Source organism: Cornus florida, unplaced genomic scaffold (assembly GCF_030987335.1).
Source record: "Cornus florida cultivar Cherokee Brave unplaced genomic scaffold, ASM3098733v1 CherokeeBrave_3.0.0_Hap2_Chr06, whole genome shotgun sequence".
Lineage (NCBI taxonomy): Eukaryota > Viridiplantae > Streptophyta > Magnoliopsida > Cornales > Cornaceae > Cornus > Cornus florida.
Window position 1 is genome coordinate 96,298,977 of NW_026775576.1, and position 21,315 is coordinate 96,320,291.

At 37.0% G+C, this 21,315-nt stretch overlaps 1 protein-coding gene and 1 pseudogene across 1 annotated transcript; both read left to right on the forward strand.

Moving 5' to 3' along the window:
* The first annotated feature begins 947 nt into the window (after positions 1 to 947).
* LOC132314653 (uncharacterized) lies at positions 948 to 8,237 on the forward strand (annotated as a pseudogene).
* A 1,543-nt stretch (positions 8,238 to 9,780) lies between these two features.
* Positions 9,781 to 11,400, forward strand: LOC132313114 (F-box protein At5g07610-like). Its single transcript, XM_059811777.1, has one exon. It carries the CDS (start codon positions 9,918 to 9,920, stop codon positions 11,199 to 11,201), a length of 1,284 nt encoding a protein of 427 aa, XP_059667760.1. The 5' UTR covers positions 9,781 to 9,917; the 3' UTR covers positions 11,202 to 11,400.
* Positions 11,401 to 21,315: the final 9,915 nt, after the last annotated feature.

Genomic DNA, 21,315 nt, shown 5'->3' on the forward strand with positions numbered 1-21,315 from the left:
CTTTTCATCTTTCTTTTGATCTTTTTCCTTTCTTTATGTCTTCATGCTTGGAAGGTCATTGAAATTGGAAAGAGATAACTTGTGGGAAAGAAAGTTGGTAATTAAGGGTAAAATAAACTGGTTATCTTGTTAAGCATATGTTCGTTATCCCCTGTTCTCTGTTTTACTACACAAAATACACAAAATATCAGTCATATCCCCATTGTTAAAGTGGTCTACTGTGGTGTAATCACTGGTGGTCATATGGCCTTGAAATATATATAAGAGATTAGCTTGAGTTTAGCGCTAGATTTCTTTTTCCTTCCAAAAATCCATTCTGGCAAATAGAATTACAAGAATGTTCGAGTTTTAGGTATCATTGTTCATGCAAGAGTTAGTATATAAGGTGGTAACAATAAATTTCTTACCACAAGTTTATCTGGATTAAACAACCATACAAAGTTTTCATATTGCTTCTTTCCTTAAATAATCATTAAGTTTTAGGATGATTCTTATGTTATTATTTTCTTTATCAACTTCATTACTCAAACTGTCTGCCTGATTTTTTTTTTTTTCCAGCTTATGTACTGAGATCAATATATTTTATTGGTTTGGTAGGGAAGAGTGCAGGTATACCTGAGCGTCGTCAAGATTGTTGATGCTAGAGGAGTCTCAGTCTATAAAACACAACTTGGTTGCTGGATGAAGATAATTTCGAGTTTCAGTAGCCGTGATTTACAAATTTCAACTTGTATCCAGTGCATGTTATTTGTTAACCTTGTCCGCGAGTGAAGTTTCTGTTTTGGGGACAATTAGGAATGTGATGTTCCTGTATGGCTTTCATAAAATCCTCTTGGTATTCTGTCATTTGCATTTGCCCTACTGAAATTGAGTTTAATAGCAGAGGAAGCCCTGCACTTGTATGATGGAACAATAAAAAAAACTATAACAATGTCCAATATAATTCTATGGGAAGTGGAAATGAGCAACTTGAACATACATCTTGGGGGTTGTTGCTAGACTCCACAAGCTACACAAATGCCAATATTGAAACCTCCAGAGCTCAATGTTTCAAAAGCTAAACCTGTACTTAATTTCTCAATACAGACAGGTGAGGTGTTCTGTCTCAAATTTATGCATGATTGGGTGAATCCTTGGAAACCATTTGTTTCAAATACAGCCAATGACCCGAATTACATGACAGGCTACATGGACCTAAAAGGCATTTTAGGCATCTCCTTTACTGGGTCTGAAAGTGGATCAGATATTTCAATGCTCTCCATAATAGGAAAAGGTTCAAAAGAGTTTTGAGAGGAAGACCACTTCTTTATATGAAGACAGAAGCAACTATGGATCCATGCAATCTGTACCCCAAACTTCATCGGACTACAACAGTAATCGAGGAATTGTTCACGAGTATGCCTCTTCTGGAGCATCTAGTAGCTCATCAACAAAGATTCTATGCAGATTTGGTGGTAAAATTCTACCGCTGCCAAGTGATGCAAATCTCAGATATGTAGGAGGTGAAATGTGCATAATTCGTATCGGCAAGGATATTGCTTGGCACGAGCTGTGGCAGAAAACTGTAACAGTGTACAACCAAACTCATACAATTAAATATCAGCTTCCTGGGGAGGATCTTGATGCCTTGGTTTCTCTGTGTCTTGTGATGAGGATCTGCAGAATATGATGGAGGAATGCAGTGTATTAGAAGATGGAGAAGGCTCGAAGAAACTTAGGATGTTTCTGTTCTCCATGGGCGATTTGGATGATTCTCATTATGGTCTGGGCAGCACTGATGGTGACTTTGAGATTCAGTATGTAGTTGCTGTTAATGGCATGGCCATGGGATCCAGAAAGAACTCAACTCTTCATGGTCTAGCGAGCTCTTCAGGAAATAATTTAAATGAGCTAGGACAGAATGTTGAGGGAAACACAGGTAGAATTACGTCTGAATTTGGTGGAATTAGTAGTTCACCTTTGACTGGCTTTACTGTCTCATCTTCGACAACTCAATATTCTCAACCGATTCAACTAAGTTCCTCCAATGCTTACGAAAATCATCCACAGATTTATCATGGCCAGGTAATGCATCATGGCACTATGGCTATGATCATCCTCGGCTTTCTAATCGCTCATCTTTTGGAGAAAGTTCTGTTCCAAACCCTGTTGATGGACTTATGACTCATCAAGGTGGTGTGAATGAAGGGCAACCGTCTAGTGGCTTATATGCACATGAAACACAAATGCATGTAAAGGAGGTGAAGCTGTGAAATGATGGGTTGGTTCAGTAAGAGGTTGGACGTGAAAATGTTCAACCCTCAGACAAGAATAAGGATTGCCATGTTTAGTCATATCCTTATAATGGTAATGTGATGGATTGTTTTCCTGTTGAAGAAGCATCAATTGTAGTCCCCAGAGTGCTGGGGGAATTCCCTTTAAAGTCTCCAAAGAATGAGGGAAGGCACCAAGAAGCAGTGCAGATCTCCTTGCCCCTTGGTGCTATTAATCTAGCACAGGTTTCTAAATCTGATGACAATGATTGTAATGCCTCTAGCAGTGCATTTGCTCCTGGATATGCCAACTCAGAGTCTGATCCAATTGGTTCACACTATCTTGAGCCTCCCGTGCCTGCTCGGAGGATCTTTCATTCTGAGCGAATTCCCCAAGAGCAGGCAGATTTGCGCAGTTTAACAAAGTCGGATGATTCGCTTGGTTCTCAGTTTCTCATTAACCATACTCAATCTGATGCAGGATTTTATCTCATCCGTCAGAGAAGTTGCAGAATGGAACTCTGGCTCTCCAGACTGAGCAGACCATCTCAACTGCAAAGCCATTGCATACAGATCCTCAAAACATTGCTGATGGACTTCCACAACTTCAAAAGTTGAAGCAGGCAATACTAAACCCTGTGGATGATAGTAAAGCGTTGAATGACGATAGAGTTCTGAAGGCAACCACAGCGGAATCTCTGTTGTGAGTCAATTGGCTTCACAAAAGATAATGATAAGAACCTTCTGATTGACGCACCATCAGAAACTGGATCAAGAATCTCTGTTGTGAGTCAATTGGCTTCACAGATCACAATGAAGATCATGCACACAATCTTCCAGATCTTGATTGGGGTGGCAGGTCTGATGGCGATTTTACTACCAATAGAACTCCACCGCATGCTCAACCTTCTTCTTGGATAGGGAGCTCAACTGGAGGTGTTTCTTCGGGCGGCGGGGGGGACCTTGGTTGGTTCCACAGCAGAGCAGGGAGACATACTTATTGATAGTTTGATATTAATGACCGATTCCCTCATGATTTCCTTTCGGATATATTCTCAAAAGCTATACTTTCTGAGGATTCTTCTGGTAATAGTCCTTTGCAGAAAGATGGAGCAGACTTGAGCTTGAACATAGAAAATCTCGAACCTCAACATTGGTCATTTTTCCAGAAATTGGCATGAGATGGGTTTCCTCGAAAGGATGTTTCTTTTATTGACCAGGATCATCTTGGTTTTTCTTCTGGACTACCAAAAGTTGAGGAAGAAGATCCTTGAGTTATAAATTTATGCCGTCAATGATGGATGGAATTACTTTGAGCCATGTGGATTCCCAAATCTATTTCAGTGAAGAAAATCAGATAGAATTACCTGGTACAATCGGAGCTGCACTATAGCTTTGCTTTCAGATTACAGTCCTTCAGCGAAAGAAAGTGAAGCTATGCAATTTGATGGTTTGGTAGAGAACCGAATACGAGAGTCCAAGTACGAGGTACTTTCTGAATGGTGGTTTAAATTAAGATCTGACTCTCTTAATAATATATGCTTATGTGCAGCCTTATATCTTAATAACCTTGATGCTTTTAGGATGGATTCAGGAATGTTGACCTACCTCCACTGGATCCTTCTCTGGGAGATTTCGATCTCAGTAGCTTGCAGGTGTGATGGATGCATTATTCATTTCTCTTAGATGGTTATATGCAAACTGTGCGTTTAAATGATTGTACATGAACTATGCATTTTTATTTTTATTTTTTGCCATTCTTGGTTATTAAAGGTTCAGGCTTTTTGTCCAAGGATGTTCACATGTAGTAAGGGTTCTTTTTCTAACTATCCGGCCCTGTAGATATCAGAGGCTATAGAGGCAATTGGTCTTTTTATGTGGATGCCACCTTACTTTGCCAAATTTATGGGTTTAAAATTTTTTCCTGTGATTGTCACTCTTGGGAAAAATGTGGAGCTTGTCCAACTTTTATGTTACAATTTGTTTGTTCTTTTCATTTAAATAATTGAGTTGAATCCACCATTTCCTAGTTTTAGGTGAAAGTAACATGACATAGGCATAAACCTTAGACATTTGCAACCCACAAAAAGTGTCTTGCAATTGAAGTGGTTATAACAAATAAATAGGAATTTTCAATTGTACCTGGTAAAAAAAGACTGTTTTCTTTTGTGGAAGTAACCATTTTCTTTGTTTTAAAAAGAAATTACGTTTATGTTCAAGTAAGCAAATAGCAAATATGTCATGGTTACATGAGTCTATCCATCACATATAGGTTTTAAAGACATCTTGGCATAACCGTCAAGGTGAAGTCGGGACCTAAAAGATCAAATGGAACAAAAAAAATATATATATAGAAGCAGTTGTGTTCTATTTCTCTATTTGTTGTTTCAAGGAATATCATAAGCCCATTTCTTGCAATTAAGCACTAAAAGATTGTGTTGAATTAGATCATCAATTGAAGATATGCAATGAGAGCACGAGTCTTTTGGTGGCATTTCTGGACATGTGTACCTATAGAACCTATCCATGTTAAAGATGCTCATTATTCATAAGTAGGTTTCACTTAGTTCATTTTATTTGTGTTCAAGGAAGATCCTGTGGTTCAGTTGGTTAGTCAAGGTCCGCTGTGGTTGCCTTTGTCAACTTGATTCTTGTTTATTTCTGCTTCTTTCTTATTATGCATGATGTATAAATTCCATCAAAAATCCTTTGGTTCATTACATAAATTTTATGTATGTTTTTGCTTGAATTGACATTTTGATATTTAAACTCCATCATAAATCCTCTGGTTCGTTACATAAATTTTATGTATGTTTTTGCTTGAATTGACGTTTTGATATTTAATATACATTTAAACCAACGTTGGGTATCTGTCCATGCTTATATCCGAATTGGGGTAACCTACTTCGTTTACAGAAGTTGCTTCTTTGCCCCGTTTGCACCAGCCACCAAGTCTACTGGCATTCATTATACCATATTCCATATTAATATTCTGCAATTTAACAAAGCCTTCAATCTACTAGCCTCCTGTTTAGGCTTGGTTATATGGATCTTACTTTTTGAAAAATAAATGCATCTGTTGGGGTTTGAGATAATTTTTTTTTTCATGATGCTGCATATTGGGTCCTTTTTATCCCTGAACTGTTATTCTAGTGTATTGATGGCATTAGTTACACTTTGTCTGTCAGTTCAATCTAAATCTATTATGGTCACATAATATGCTGATTTACTATATATTTTAAATAAGAACTAGTTATCATGTGCACACATGCGTGAGAGAGTGTGTGTGTCATGCATCTCACTGTCAAGAGTGTTTTGGCTGTTTATATCTGTGGCTTGACAAGGGGAGCAGAACCCAATCTCCGTGGTGAAAAAGAATAATATTTTCCTTACCAATAATGAGAGAGAGAGAGAGAGAGAGAGAGTCATGTATCTCACTGTAGTGTTTGGCTGTTTATATCTGTGGCTTGACTAGGGGAGCAGAACCCATTCTCCGTTGTGAAAAAGAATAATATTTTCCTTACCAATAATTACCACCTATGGTGGGAGGCACCTGTTATCACTCTGGAATTATAGTTCCATGGTTTTGATTGGAAGCGTGTGGGATTTGTGGTCCTATTTTAGTGGCACTAATAACAGATATAAATTAGAATACAAGTCTCAACAATCTTACTGGCGAACCTCTCTCTATTATAGACTGGAAAGTTGTTTAACTATATCCCATAAGAAAAACAAGGACATCACATTTAAGCATTTAACTAAGCTTCATATACCTTTGTCATATTGAATAACTTCTACCTTGATCATATTACTATAAATTTTGGATATAATAGTGAATAAATAGCTTCTACTGTGATTATATTTCTATAAATTTTTGGTGTAACATTGAATAAATAGTTGATGTATGGGGAAAAAGTTTTGCAATCGAGGAAAATAATAGTTGATTTCCGAAGATTTGAACTCTAAATTTGCATTGACAGTTCCAGATAACATGTTAACTGGTAATCAGCAATATGTGCTGTTCTTCAATTAAAAAAAAAAATAGGAGGAGGGGGGGGATTATATCAAGCAATTATTATAGAAAAATAATTAATTTTCATTTATAGGCATTTTTATTCTAGATATGTCTAGAATTATATACATACACACACACACAATTTTTGGTTAATTTTTCGAGTTCATGGTCTCCTAACAGAAAGAGATGGCAGAGTAAGCGCCTCGTCCTTATACTACTTTCCCTGTGGTCTATCACTTAAAGGTATGCCTGCCTAAGGAATTGTGCTTCAAATTTGAATTCACAAGAACATGCATTTCCTGATTTACTTCTCACTTTGCACAGCACATGTTCAGACACTAGCATTGGGTTCTCTACTTCTGTTATATGCTTCCCTTCTCTTGTTGATCTATTAGCATAAAATTGTTGAACTTATTTTTCCTATTCAGAGTTATGTCATTAACATCACTTGAATTATTTCTTCTGGATGCTTATGGCAGATCATAAAGAATAAAGACCTTGAAGAACTAAAGGAACTTGGTTCTGGAACATTTGGGACTGTGTATCATGGAAAATGGAGAGGAACAGACGTTGCCAATAAAAAAGAGCTGCTTCACTTGTCGGTCATCCGAGCAATAGAGATTGTATGTGTTCCTTGCCTACTCAAATCTATTATTTCTTTGAAAAATAAAATTCTATGTATGATATTCAGCTTTGCTGCCATCCAAATTCCAGAAGTTTCCACTTGTATGACTCGTGTCTATTTTCCTTTAAAAATTTGGGCCTCAACCATGTTATGAATCATACTAAAGTGCACAACTGTCAAAAATTCAGCTTGTTTTAAACATTTGACCGAGTTACCCCTCTTCCAGAACATTTTTCTAAGTACTCCACTCCAACTGTACAAAACAAGAAGGCTAAAGTAATACTATATTTGAACTAGTTTTTAGGAAGTTTTTCTCGAATGGCCCCCGTTAAATTGTGGCCCAAAACTACCAAAAAAGTATTGTGCTAAGACTGCTAACAGTACATGACCATGTGGGTCATGACTGCAGCATGCCGTTGCCATGTATGTGAATGTGTAGCCATTAATTGCAAAACAGCCAGCCCATCGGAAGCAAATTTAAAGAATTTTATGATATCACTTACCCTTTGATGCTCCACCTACAAGCCGATAAATATATCTATTTTATTTTTAAAAAATTCTTGCCACATTAGATGTTAATATTTATCATTTTTAGACCAAAGAGTTCTGGCGGTAAGCTGAAATTCTCTCGAAGCTTCACCACCCAAATGTGGTGGCATTTTATGGTGTAGTGCAAGATGGACTAGGGGGGACATTAGCTACTGTGGCATAATACATGGTTGATGGTTCTCTAAGGCATGTTTTACTTTGCAAGGATAGGTGATTATCTACTTATGCTCTCAAGTTTGGTTATGCCATCATTTTGGTCATGTTCCTGACTGAAACTTTACCAATTATAAATCTTTAAAATTCGGTTGCTAGCTCATTTTCTTTCTCACGTAGAAGCACTTATCTTTCTCTCTTATTCACGTTCTTTCTCCTGATGTTAATTTTCAGGCATCTTGATCGTCGCAAGCGGCTCATAATAGCCATGGATGCAGCCTTTGGAATGGAGTATTTGCATTCAAAGAATATTGTGCATTTTGAGCTGAAATGTGATAACTTGCTAGTGAACTTGAAAGATCCTTCACGACCCATTTGCAAGGTTACCCTGATGGAATTTCATTTAATATTTTTCACTTCTAATGAATGTTGCTAATAAAGATGTTTATCTTGTACACATTATCAAGAAAATGGTAGTTTTAAAGTCAAAATAATGTCTGATATGATAGTATTACCCCTATTTTTCAGGTAGCTAATTTTGGCCTGCCAAAAATCAAGCGGAGCACCTTGGTTTCTGGTGGAGTTAGGGAAACTACCATGGATGGCTCCAGAACTGCTGAATGGCTGCAGCAACTTTGCATAGCAGAAATTTCTTAGAAATTGAAAAATTCCCTTGCTTATTGCAAATTTTTTTTCTTTCATGTTTTTCATAAAAAAGCTAGATGATGTAGCGAGCCTTCCTGTTTCTTCTCCTCCTAGGCCTTCGTGGCGTGTCCAACGAAACATTGAGAACATCTTTCCTATTTGAGTATCACTTGGCTTGGGATAGGTGGTCACAATTTTAGTATTTTATGTCCATCAATTTCACTCCATAGTTGTTTGTCACCAGTTAATTTAGCACGCTACCTTGTTTTATGGTACTCAATGACCCACTAGAGTTGTGACTATTTTAAATTATTGATGTGCTATACGAGGAACTCTAATTTTTACTCCTCTGTCTTTCCATCCTTCTTCCTCGCCACCATTTACCAATTCCTTAACACCAGCTCCACGGAGTAACTAGTAATGGGCTAACCTGGGCTATAGCCCAGGTCCAATTGAAAAAAAAAATTTAGTAATATTGTTTTTATAAGATGATATACTACTCTTCTTCTTATTAGTTTAGCCCAATCCATAATATTCTATAAATAAAAAGAGTTATAAAATTTATAAAGGCTAAGCCTTGAATATGAGCAAGTCCACGAACCATGGACATGCCCAATCACAAAATAAACCATAATAAAACATAACAGAGCTAACCTAGTAAATCAAACACATTATTAGTTTATGGAAAAATACATAAACTCTTCGTATGTAAGGCACTAAGATATATGTGAATGAATATTATGGATTATTATTGTTAATCCAGTGAAATATTGATTTTTATTTTTGTAAAAATATATATAAAAAAAAGGGTTGATAACTTGATGATTTCTTGTTAAGTTGGATAATTTACTATATAATAGATTAATAATTAGTAAGGGCAGAGCGCATAAGTCTTTCTTTCTAATGTAAATTTGTTGATAAGGAACATATATATTTTGCATTATTGGACGTGTTTGTTTTAATATTTGTATGAAGAAGACTTCAGTAGATTCTTGACTGTGAAAATAAGTAAATGTGTTAGAAGGTTGTAAATTATTGGATTTAATTAAATGACTAATGTATGAGAATTTCGTATTTAGAGCATGGATGACACACTGAGTAATCATAAATTTAATTATTTTTAACTCTCCTATTTTGCAATCCTGGCTCCGTCCCTGACCAGCTCTGCCCTTTAATGCCACCATATTTGCTATTGTGATTGGAGTTCGCGTATAAAAAGTTGGCCAACTAATTAAGATCAGAATGTCCCATTTTAAGATTTGTGGTTGGTTTGTTTCCATAGTTTTTATTTTTTTATTTTTTTAATTTGAAAAATTATTAACTTGTTCTTTTAAATTTTAAATTTTAAATTTTGAACATAAAAGATACAAGATTAATTACATTTACACTCTTAAATTTACCGTATTGATAACAAGGTGAAAGTTACTACTCCGTATTAACTTGGGACTGACAAAAAGGAAAGTTACTACTCCGTATTAACTTGGGACTGACAAAAAAGAAAGCATGACGACACCTTGAGTCAGAGACGGACTATATAGAATTATAGATAGATACATAAACAACCAGTTCTGGTTTTATTAGGGTTTTGATTTAGTTGCCTATATAAGTCACAAGGCAAGCGGTAGCAGAAGGTAAGATCGAAAGGCGTCCGCTTGAGAGATCAGAATTTGTTGACGGAATGGCTTCCCACTTTAAAAGGTGCCGCTGGAATAATGCGCAGAGATCGTCGTCGGCGGACCAAATCTCTGTCGCCGTCGCTGCTTCTGAAATCATCGGCTGCAACGCCGACCTGGTTGTGGAGATCCTTCGGCGTCTGCCGCCGAAATCCGTCCTTCGATTCAAGTCAGTTTCTAAAGCATGGCTCTCTCTCATCTCCAGTGGTCGCTTCTGTCTCCTCCACTGGCAACAGCAGCATCCACAATCTCATGATCCCAAAATCGCCGGCCTTTTCTTAACCGGTAAATACGGATCTGAATTCATCAAATACATTCCTCTCATTCACTCTGAATTGAAGAATGGATGTAATAGTTCTACTATTACTATTAATGCCGAAGATGTAAACCAGTCACTCAGTGCTCACTTTCCTGACATTACTAGTACTGTCATAGAAGACTCTCGTAATGGTTTTGTACTCCTCTACTTAGTTCAAAAGCATCAGAATAGGATGTCGTACCATGTCTACAATCCCACTACAAAGAAATTACGCACTCTTCCCGGGCTCTTTTATCTTTCTGACTCTTTATATATGATTTTTGATCCTTTGAAATCACCTCACTACAAAGTTGTTTTACTTAAAACTATACTAAATTGTGGTGCCTACTCGTGTTATGTACATATTTATTCCTCACAAACCCATGCCTGGCGGGCGGCACAACCCAATATTGGTGATCATCATCCTTTTAGGGCACCATTAAGTGTGCATTTCGGTGATGGAGTCTATTGCAATGGTTCCATCCATTGGATTTCCTTCTCCCAACTATCACAACAACCTTCCCTATACTTTGATGTTGATCAAGAAAGATTCTGCCCAATGCCATCTGCACCATTTCAGCCTGTTACTGTTCAACGCTGGTATTTTGGAGAGTCCAGAGGTCATTTGCATCTTATTGAATATTGTGATGGTACTGGATTTAATGCCAACATCTTTGAGATGGAAAGCGACTACTCCAAGTGGTCATTGAAGTACCGGGTTAGGCTTAACTCCATGATGAATGATCTAATTGCATCAAAACCGGAGATGGTTGTCCACCCTGAGACACTCACTGTGCTTGGTTTAATTCATGGAGAAGATGACGGGGATGTGTTTTTGGTGATATTTGTAGACCCAACTATGATCATCTCCTACAACATTAAGGATAACACCTTTAAGAAGCTAGATGATGTAGCGAGCCTTCCTGTTTCTTCTCCTCCTAGGCCTTCGTGGCGTGTCCAACGAAACATTGAGAACATCTTTCCTATTTGAGAATCACATGGTTTGGGATGGTTGGTCACTGTTTCAGTATTTTATGTCCATCAATTTCACTCTATGGTTGTTTGTCACCGGTTAATTTAGTACGCTACCTTGTTTTGTGGTACTCAATGACCACTTGTGTTATGACTATTTCAATTTATTGTAGTTTCATTTTCTATCATATTATATATGAAATTGATTGATTTATCGAGTTTGCAGTTCTTTGCTTAGAAAAATCTTGTTGCTTTTATACTATGCTCTTGGTATCATACTGAAATTAAGTCTGCTTTTCAGTATGTTACTTCCTCCTAACAACACCGAGTGTGTTATATTCTAATTATTAGAAGACAAGAAATGCCGCAAATATTATACTGCATTGTGAATTGATAGAGTGCAAATTTATAAGATATATAAATCGTATTGGAAAGATGAATTCAAATGTATAAGATATATAAAAATGTGATTAACAACATTTGCTGCCATGTAAAGCTCTTCCAATTTTTATGCCTAAGTTGCACTAGTTGTCACTGTTTATTTGTGTAGTCAATATCCCCTCTTCAAATGATAAGTTTGTTATATATTTTACTCCTGTCTGTCCTTGTACACTATAAGAATTTTATGCAACTGGCGGTTTTTCACCAGAAGTTCTAGAAGTGCGAGAATTTATGTTATTTTATAGTTTTGTCCGGCTGTTTAGTGTGCCGGACTAAAAAAGCGGCATGTTTGGAAAATCAAATATTACTTCACAGTTCTTGCACAGAACTCTGCAGAATCCTCTATACTCTCTTGGCAGGGGAAGATCTAGGGTGCTCTCGGCAGAAGTTTACCGTCTTTCTCATGTCGCTGCTCTTGCCTCTTCGATCGTGGTATGTTTGGGCAATCAAATCATTTCTTTGCTCGTTAACAACTGATCAGATCAGGTTCTTTGCTCATTCACAACTGATCGAATCAGTTCTTGGATCAACTACAACTTCGATATTCAATCGCATGCATCAAGTATTGTTTGGCTCAATCAGGTTTTTCTACTCACTATCTCTCTTTCTATATGTATACACGCACATTCATATTATCTCCATGAGTTCTGTGAATTAACTAAACTTATTTCAGTTTTAGCTTCAACAAATTCATCTCCATTTGATTCTATCATTTCAGTCTTTCAAAAATTTGCAACTTTACTTCTGAACCATTTAGAAATCTGTGAATCTTTAAGAAATTTGTGAAATCGTTCAGAAATTTGTAAAATGATTGAGAAATCATGAATAATACAGTATGTGTAAACAGTTACCAATTGTCGTTGCTTGCTAATTGTGTCAATTAATTCTCTCTCCACCTTACTTTCCCTGTCTTAACTGTGTGTTGTTTCATTCTGTTGTTCAGATCTCAATTAACTGAAGTTATTATTTATTATTATTTTTTAAGAAGTCTCTGGTTGATTTAGGTATGAATTTTGTAGAGTTTCTATCTATTTCTCTTTCAACCATTTTTATATTTGATGTGCACTTTCTGACTATATCTTATGAATTTTGATCTTCCATCCTATGCTATCACTTTTTTTTTTTTTCCTTTGTTTTTATCTTGATTGAAGTCATTAATGGCTGAAACAGTGAGTGATATGTCTTTTTTTCCCCCTCCTGATCCTGCATATATTAAGGAGCCACAAAGGCAAACGGGGGTGAGGAAGACATCTCCGTTACGAAATACTTAAAGAACACCTGCTTCCAGAAACTGGCAAGCAGGGAGATTACCAAGAAATAATCATTGAAAAGGAAAAACATATAGCGACACAGAAAGAAGCAAAAATCCCTCCTTAATAACTTTACATTAACAGATTTAGTCACAGTACTCCAGTCGTTAAAAACTAAAAAATCTCACCAGCTCTTGCAGCTTATTATCCAAAGTATCTGCCACATTCCAAATAATTTGACGAGCAGTTTGCTGAGGATTAACAAAGACATTGTCATGAGGTTTCAGGTTCCTATACCACCACGAATACCAGATTGTAGAAGTGAAAGTTAACTTTAAAAGCTTGCTGCAGTTAGTTCTGGTCCTGGACTGAGAAACGAACCATTCCACCAACTGATCAAAGTTATTCACCCTTCTCCAATCCCAATTGAACAGATCAACCAACCACCTCTGTATAACTTGAGCAAAGCTACAATTAAAAAACAGATGATCTCTTGAATCAGCGTTTAACATGCAATTATGGCATATTGGAATAACACATATACCTCTTTGTTGCAAATCGGTCAAAGTAGGCAGTTTGTCTCGGATGCCAAACAAGAGGTCACACTTGCCGGTCTTCCACCATTCCAAACAGCTTGGACCAGTACCTCTTAGGGGTTTCATTTCTATGGTATTTTCAGAAAGACTTAAATTGATAGGAACATGAGTAATCTGATTCCAAAGGAATATTTTCATCTAATGGAATCAGAGCTTTGATTGATAGGAACATGAGTAATCTGATTCCAAATTTCAGTAACCTCGTTCACCATGAATTCTGGTGTAGCTGATCTTAGCTTCCTTAGTAACATCAAAAAAATTGATGATTTTGTGACCATAAGTCTGAACTAAGGAAGCACCATTCCACCATGGGTCCAAGAAAAACTTTAGAGATTGCCCATCCCCAATCTGAAATTGGACGTTTGTTGACATAAATTCCCTTACCCCTAACAGATTCTTGCAGAAGGTGGAGTTATTATACACCAATGAACAAAACCAAATAGAATCATGCTTAAGGTAAAGATTCTTCAACCATGGAATCCGCATAATATCCTTTCTTAGTCCCAAAGTAAACTGTATTTGGTAGCCTTGTCTATTTCTGCAACTCTTCTTAAACCAAACCCTCTTCAGATTTTGGACAAGCAAGCTTACTCCAGTCTAGAAGATGAAGTCTCTTAGAATTTGTTTTGCCATCCCAAATAAAGTTTTTAATTTTTTAATTTTTATCATTTTCTAAATCGCAACAACTGGTAATTTGAAGGCACCACACCAATAATGGATAATAGAGTAGATCACAGATCTTATCGACTCAACCCTACCAGCAGGTGATAGATTAAGAGCGCTCCACCCATTGAGTTTTGCATCAATCGTGTCGGTCAGAGCATTACAATCCTTATTTTTCAAGCCTTTATCAATCAAAGGAAGCCCCAAATATTGAAGAGACAAGGAACCACAGATCATATTTGAGATTATGCAGAGAATTTTTTCCTTCTAAATGCTCTAGAGAAGACCTTGTTTTTTTCAAAACTCACTTCCAGACCTGAGAGGGTGAGAGGTTTTTAAAATTATTAAGATATTCAAGATGTATTTAGCTGACCTCACACTTGCTTTAGCAATCAGGAGTGCCATTTATTAACACAGGAAACCATGAGTTAGAGATGTATTCTGTTACCATTCATTCCATTTATCCCCAAATCCAAAAGCTTTTAGAACATGAAACAAGAAGTCCCAAGAAACAAGTCATATGCCTTTTTGACGTCTATTTTAAAGGCCATTGACTGATGAAACTTTCTAGTATGAAACCATCTTAGAATTTCATTCATCATAATGACATTATCATGGATTTTCCCACCTTTCACAAAAGCTGATTGCTCACAACCTACAATTCTCCCCAGCACTGAACTCAACCTTGTAGCCATTAGCTTAGTAGCAATCTTGTAAACAGTTAGAGCACAATGAGTTTGGTCTGTTAGCAGCTTTAACACAATTGCTTGTTTTGGAAATGAGGCAGATAAAAGAAGAGTTGCCCTTTGACAGTTTAGTATTTGAGAAGGAAAATTCAACAGCATTTGCACATCATGTCCCACAATTCTCTAAACTTGTTGAAAGAATCTTGGTGGAAAACCCATCTGGGCCTGGTCTCTTGTGAGGGCCTAATCTGTTGACAACTGATTTAATTTCATTAGCAGTGACTTGAGTCTCCAAATATTGAGCTACTTTTACAGAAAGTTTAACATTGGGCTCCATAGGCACACTGGCGGATTAAAGAAACTTTAATTTCATTAAGAGTAATTTTTTTTTTTTTAACTATACCTAATTTTAGCGGCCCCCCCCCCCCCCAAAAAAAAAAAAAAAAAAAGAAAAAATTATTACTACTATAAGCCCACCCAAAGAAATATTTGCCCACTCCATTAACAATTTATGGATTCTCCCTTGCATAGGCATAAAAGAGATCTTCTAATTATGATTACAACTAAACATCTTCTAATAATGATTCCCAAAGTCCTGCTCAATCTGATGTATATCAGTTGACAATGTTCCATATTCCTTGTGAATAGCAGAAATGGCATTAAAAGCTCTATGTTGTGCTATTTTTTTGATAGGTAAACATGTCTTTCAGTCTCCTGAAGGCAATGAGCTCTAGACTTTTGGGTTGTTAGAATTTCCTCATTCTTAAAAGCTTTCTCAAGATCAAATTGGGCCAGATTCTCCACTTCTATAGACCTGGATTGCGAGGATCTTCGAGCATTTTCATTTGAATTTCACACAATTTCTTGCTGGACTCAGAAAGTTGGTCTTTATCATGTCTGAGATCCCTCTTGTTCCATTCCCTTACTTTATACTTGACATTATACAGCTTTTTAGTGAGTATATATATAGAATTACTCACAATTTCTTTTCCCCTACTTGCTTTATCACCTTAGTAATACCTTTTTGATGACCGCACACCTTGAGGAATTAAAAAGGTATTGGTTTGGAAGCTATCTTATCAGATGTATAATGATGTGAAATATTTGATGCTGTCAGGAAATATTTTGTGTTTGGATATGCTGTCAACTACTTTTTATTGATCATACTTCCGTCCAATTTGGCATAGATTCTGCTTCCCTTTTCCTGTCTATTGCACCGTGTCCATTGACCATTAACTGTAGGAAGATCAATCAATTCCTCATCATTAACCCCTCATTAAACTCCATCAGCACCTTCTAAGGGACACAAACACCCCTTTCTTTTCTACTTGATACCTGATCACATTCCAATCACCAATGGAAACCCATGGGCTATCAACAAGTGATTTACATTGAATTAAAGCCACTCCATAAGTTTCTCCTCTGTGACAGAATTTGCTGCATAAACAGGAGACCGGGAAAAACATTTGTTATCAGAGAACTGAGTTGATTCGAGAAGGATCCACTGGTCTCCTTCATGCATAACCTGAACACTAAAATAACTGGATTCCATCCCACCACAATTCTGCCAAGAGGGTGAGAACTACTGTTTTAATCCAGCACCATTTTGAATTATTTCTTTTTGACACCTTATCAATTTTGTGGCTTCTAATTCTGGTTTCTAAAAGGCAAACAGAATTTAATGAGCACATACCAATCCATTTTCTGACTTATATTTGCCTAGGGGGTCTATTTAACCCCCTATCATTCCAACTACTCAACATTTAGAAGAGGTAGAAGGAGTTGGGTCATCCCCATTTATCATAGCTCTAGTAGTTCTATGAGAGCTCACTTATTTTCCTCCTTGATTTTGTATGTTTGTTCTGATATTTGGCAAGAGGATTGTAATTTACAGTTCTACCTTCTTCCGTACCCTGAACTGGAGTTTTCTTCTTTGCACTGGGAGAGATACCCCTTCCATTTTATTGTCTATGATACTACCATCAAAGATTGCAAAAGCATATAGCAAGATTCTGAACTTTATCCCCCATCGTTCCTCATTTAGTTTTTCATTAGCAAGACTGTCCAAAATTTGAAATCTGTTCAAATGGAGGGTTCATTATGCTGCACATCCGCTTACTTAACATTTGTCTCAGATTAAGGCTGAACTTAAAAAGAGATGGGGACTTGTTGGGTCTTGAACATTCACCATTCTCATACTCCGAGTTATTATTAATTGTCACAACCTTACCCTTTTCAACTGTGTTCCAATTTTGAGAAGATTCAGCTTTCTTTGGGTTCCACACCATAATAGGAGCTTTTGGGCACTGTATTGTGGAATGACCTAACTTCTGTCAGTGATCACAAGGTTTAGGAGCCCGCTGTTATTCAAACTTAACTTCCTCTTAGTTTCTCCCACCATCCATAGATTATGGGAATTGACAGTTTACATTGATTTCCACATAAATTCTGGCAAAATTGATCCTGGACGGCTTCAGTAACAGTAGCAGCATATGAAGGCTTGCCAATGTCCAATATTCAAGAGGATGGTTGAAGATTTTTACCCAAATAGGAACCTTCTCCATCAATTCTTTCGCTAAACTCATCTTTGGAATCCATTGCTTTAGCAAAGGTAACGATTGGCAAGGACCCACGAACCGCCCTCTGGAATGGATCTAACATTGGAAGAAGAAGAAGAGAATCAGAACAGATAAAACCACTACTATGAGTGACGACATCGCACACCCAGCGTTTTCTCACAATCTAATGGTAAGATTTTGGACCAAGGAGAGAGGCAATGATGCAAATGATTCGTGGTGCTTTGGAAATTTGATGCAGACAATAGTGTCTTGAACAGTGTCTAGTCAAAGTTTAGTAAGTATTAATTATGGTATGGGATGCTGAAGAGTCATGGAATAGTAGAAGCTGTCGTTAATGCTTTAAGGGTAGCTTGAAAGTCAGTCAAGAGAAGTGAAGTATCATTAATAGTATCTAGTCTTCATCAATATCATTTTGAGTTATTTTAGACTAATACTTCTCTTAAGGCTTTTTCTAGATTTCGCTTTAGAAATCTAGGCTCCAACGGTGATTATATTTATGATTCCTGCGGATCTATGGCTAGGCAAGAAAGCAAGATAGCCACAAAAGAAGACTTTCAAAATCTGCAACATCAAATTTTCAATTGAGCAATATATTAGAACAATATGGAATCAGTTCTCCTCTTAATCTGGACAGTACGAGACAAGGTTTCAGCAAATGGATGCCTAGCAATGCAAATATTGGACTGAGCAACCTCCTAGAGATAGAATACAGCATAAGACTGAGCAGCCTACTAGAGTAAGAAATCAGCAGCATTAGCAGTTCAAAAGTGCAAAATTGGGTGCTACCACATCGGTTAAACAGTCAAAGGACACTTGGACAACAATGGTGAACTGTGCCAAAGAGTTTTGAAGTTTGATACACACATGATTACGTTGATTTTGCAATGCCTCATCAGCTTGGGATTAACTTACTGGATGGATAGATGAAGAAGGTGAGACAGCGGAGGAAAATTCAACTTTCTCGCTTCAAGAATTTGACAAAAAGGAGGATCATGAAGATGAGATTTCTGTAGTGAACAATGGTGTTGATTTGCATGTGGACAGAAGAAATTCAAGTGATGCAATTGAATTGAACAACGCAACAACTGAAGTTCAATCGGCCTACAATGAAGCTGAGATTGAAGAGGACAAAAAAAGCAGGTAAGAGAAAAGAGGACAAATATAAGGAAGCAACCATCAACTTGTCCAAAGATGAAGTTGTCAGTGTTCAACCTGCGCCTCATGGATTTTTCAACAACTTCCCTCTTCATATCTTACCTATCGCAAATCCTGGTAAGAGCTATGCCCACATCTTATATTCTTCCGATGATTTGCCCCAGACTTAGTTGTAAAACTGAATCAGGGTTCTGTTGTCAAGAGCATGGATTTCCATCTATTGCAAGAAACTCTGTTTCTTGTTGCGATGAATATTGGTGATATTGCATCATGGGTAGTTGGTGGTAGGGAGAAGTTTGCTTCCAGAAATTTCAAGGTCTGCGACCTTAGATCATGTTCAATGACTCTGCAGACATCTTTGGCTGATGAGTATATTGCAACAGTGAACAAAGTGATATGGAGTCCTGATGGCATCCTTTTAGGTGTTGCGAATTCTGAGCACATTGTGCAGATATGTTTCTATCATGCTGGTGAGGATATACAAAACAACCTAGATATTGGTGCTCCTGTTGGTGGTGTTAGTGATCTTACTTTCTTTAATCCAAATCAGCAGTTATGCTTCATAACCTGTGGAGAAGACCAGACAACTAAGGTTTGTGATGTTGCTAATGGTTCTAAGCTGTACCTTTGAGGGTTATGAGACTCCTGTTGTATTATAAGAAAAATATTCAGTTCGTCTTTTCAACAACTATTGAGTGTAAAAATAATAAATCTAATCCAGCAAAGTGTTTTTCAAGTTGGGCAACCTGAAGATATAAATAATGAACTTCTAATGAGACATGGTGCAGCAGGCATTACCTCAGATTTAAGTTTCTTGAATAATTGTGAGAAATAAGGCTTCTTCATTCATGCAGAGGTCAAATAATGGATTCCATATGCATGACCTCATTTGGGATGGATTCTTGGTGCGACATATAGCTAAGAATCTGTCCAATTTAAAAATCAGATTTGTTCAAGTCTTGGTTCCTGATTTATCTTCAAGCAAGTTTTGGAGATTTCACAAGAGAGCTCGGGAAGTTCGTGAAAAGGTGTTCCCTTGTTGGTAAAGGAAGATTATTGTGCTCAGTTCGAGTAAAAGGAAAAGAAAAAAGAAAGGTTGGAAGGCCTTACTCAGGTTTTTAAAAGATCGTGGTAAATTGCTTCAAGCTCGTGGCCGAGTTTTCTTCAAGAAGGAGGGTTTGATGCAAATGATTCATAGTGCTTTGAAAAGTTGATGCAGTCAATAGTGTCTTGAAAGTGTCAAGTCAAAGTTTATTAAGTAGTAATTATGGTACGGGAATCTCACGATGTCAGGGGAAAAGTAGAAGCTGTCATTAATGCTTTGTGGGTAGCTTGAAAGTCAGTCTAGAGAAGTTAAGTGTCATTAATAGTTTTGTTCTAAAAGGAACAGCCCTCTTATCTGCTGTAACCAAGTCTTTATCAATATCCTTTTGAGTTATTTCAGACTAATACTTCTCTTGAGGCTTTTCCCAGATTTCTCTTTAGAAATCTAGACTCCAACGGTGATTAGAGTAACTCTAGTCTTTCTTACTGCTGGAAGAAGACTTATGTTTTTTTTTTTTTTTTTTTTCTTGTTTGCCTCGGACAAGTTTCTGCCTATGAAGTATTCCACCGAAGTGTTCTTCCATTTGTTATTTATCAAAAAAATAAAAATAAAAAAAAAGAAACAGCGTCCTCTGGAGGGAAGATTTTGAATCTATTATCTTCGATAACAGGGTCTATGTTCTCCAATACTATGCGAGGAAGGGAGTCTGAAGTGACAACATAGCTCCAGCATTTTCCTTTTCCCACGTCAGTCAAACCTCCATTAGTTTGTTTAAGCATCTCCACATTGGTCATTACAAATGAATGGTAAGGATTAGAGCTTTGGAGTGGTTAGACATGATTAAAAGTTTGGACTTGTGGGCTTAATGGCCTCACGTGACTGAGAGGTGGAAAAATAACAGTCAGTTACAGGAATTACCTCTTCATGATCCTCACGCACGTGAGCTTGACGCGCCACTCTGGGATCAGCCCTCAGAGTCAGGTTCCTGATTTCGGCCACCAGGAACCTGACTAGAGTAGCTTTAAGACACTCAGAATACTTAAGACACTCAGAATAGCTTTCTGTGATTTAAGACACTCAGAATAGCTTTGTTCAATATAGACTTCACAAAGGAGGAGGAGTTCTGGGAGAAAGAACCAAAATTGTCTTCCATGATCGAGAGCCTTGTCGGGGACCAACTCACCTTCTTCAACTATCTGAGATCAATTCAGAGCTGCTAGAGTAGATTAAACCACGATTGCACCAGATCGAGCATCATTTTTCTCACCTGTTTCCATTTTAGTTTAAATTTTTGCTTTAAGCAGAGGAGTAACAGACCAAGAACATCCATCATTGCCCTCCAATTCCATAGCAGTTCTCCAGTAAAGAAAAGAACAACGAATAAGGAGAACAAGTGGAAAGAGATGGACTTGACCAGAAAATTGCCCGAGATTGCTGGAGAATGTTGAGAAGTGAGTTAGAGAGAGAAACCTAGAGCGAGAAGCTCTCAAGGGTTTGAATTGGATATTTAAAGAACTAATGGTTTGAATTCACATCAAGGAAATGAAAGGTTTGGATTTCTTTGAGTGATATTTCTTTCTTAATAATTTGTGTGTTAGTTATGTGATTGGCATTGCTTTTAAGCAACATCAAAATTTTTCTTTCCAATTTTTTTATAATACATTGGAAATCATTTTTTATTACTGGAATGATATACATTAGATTTCTCTTGCTATCCA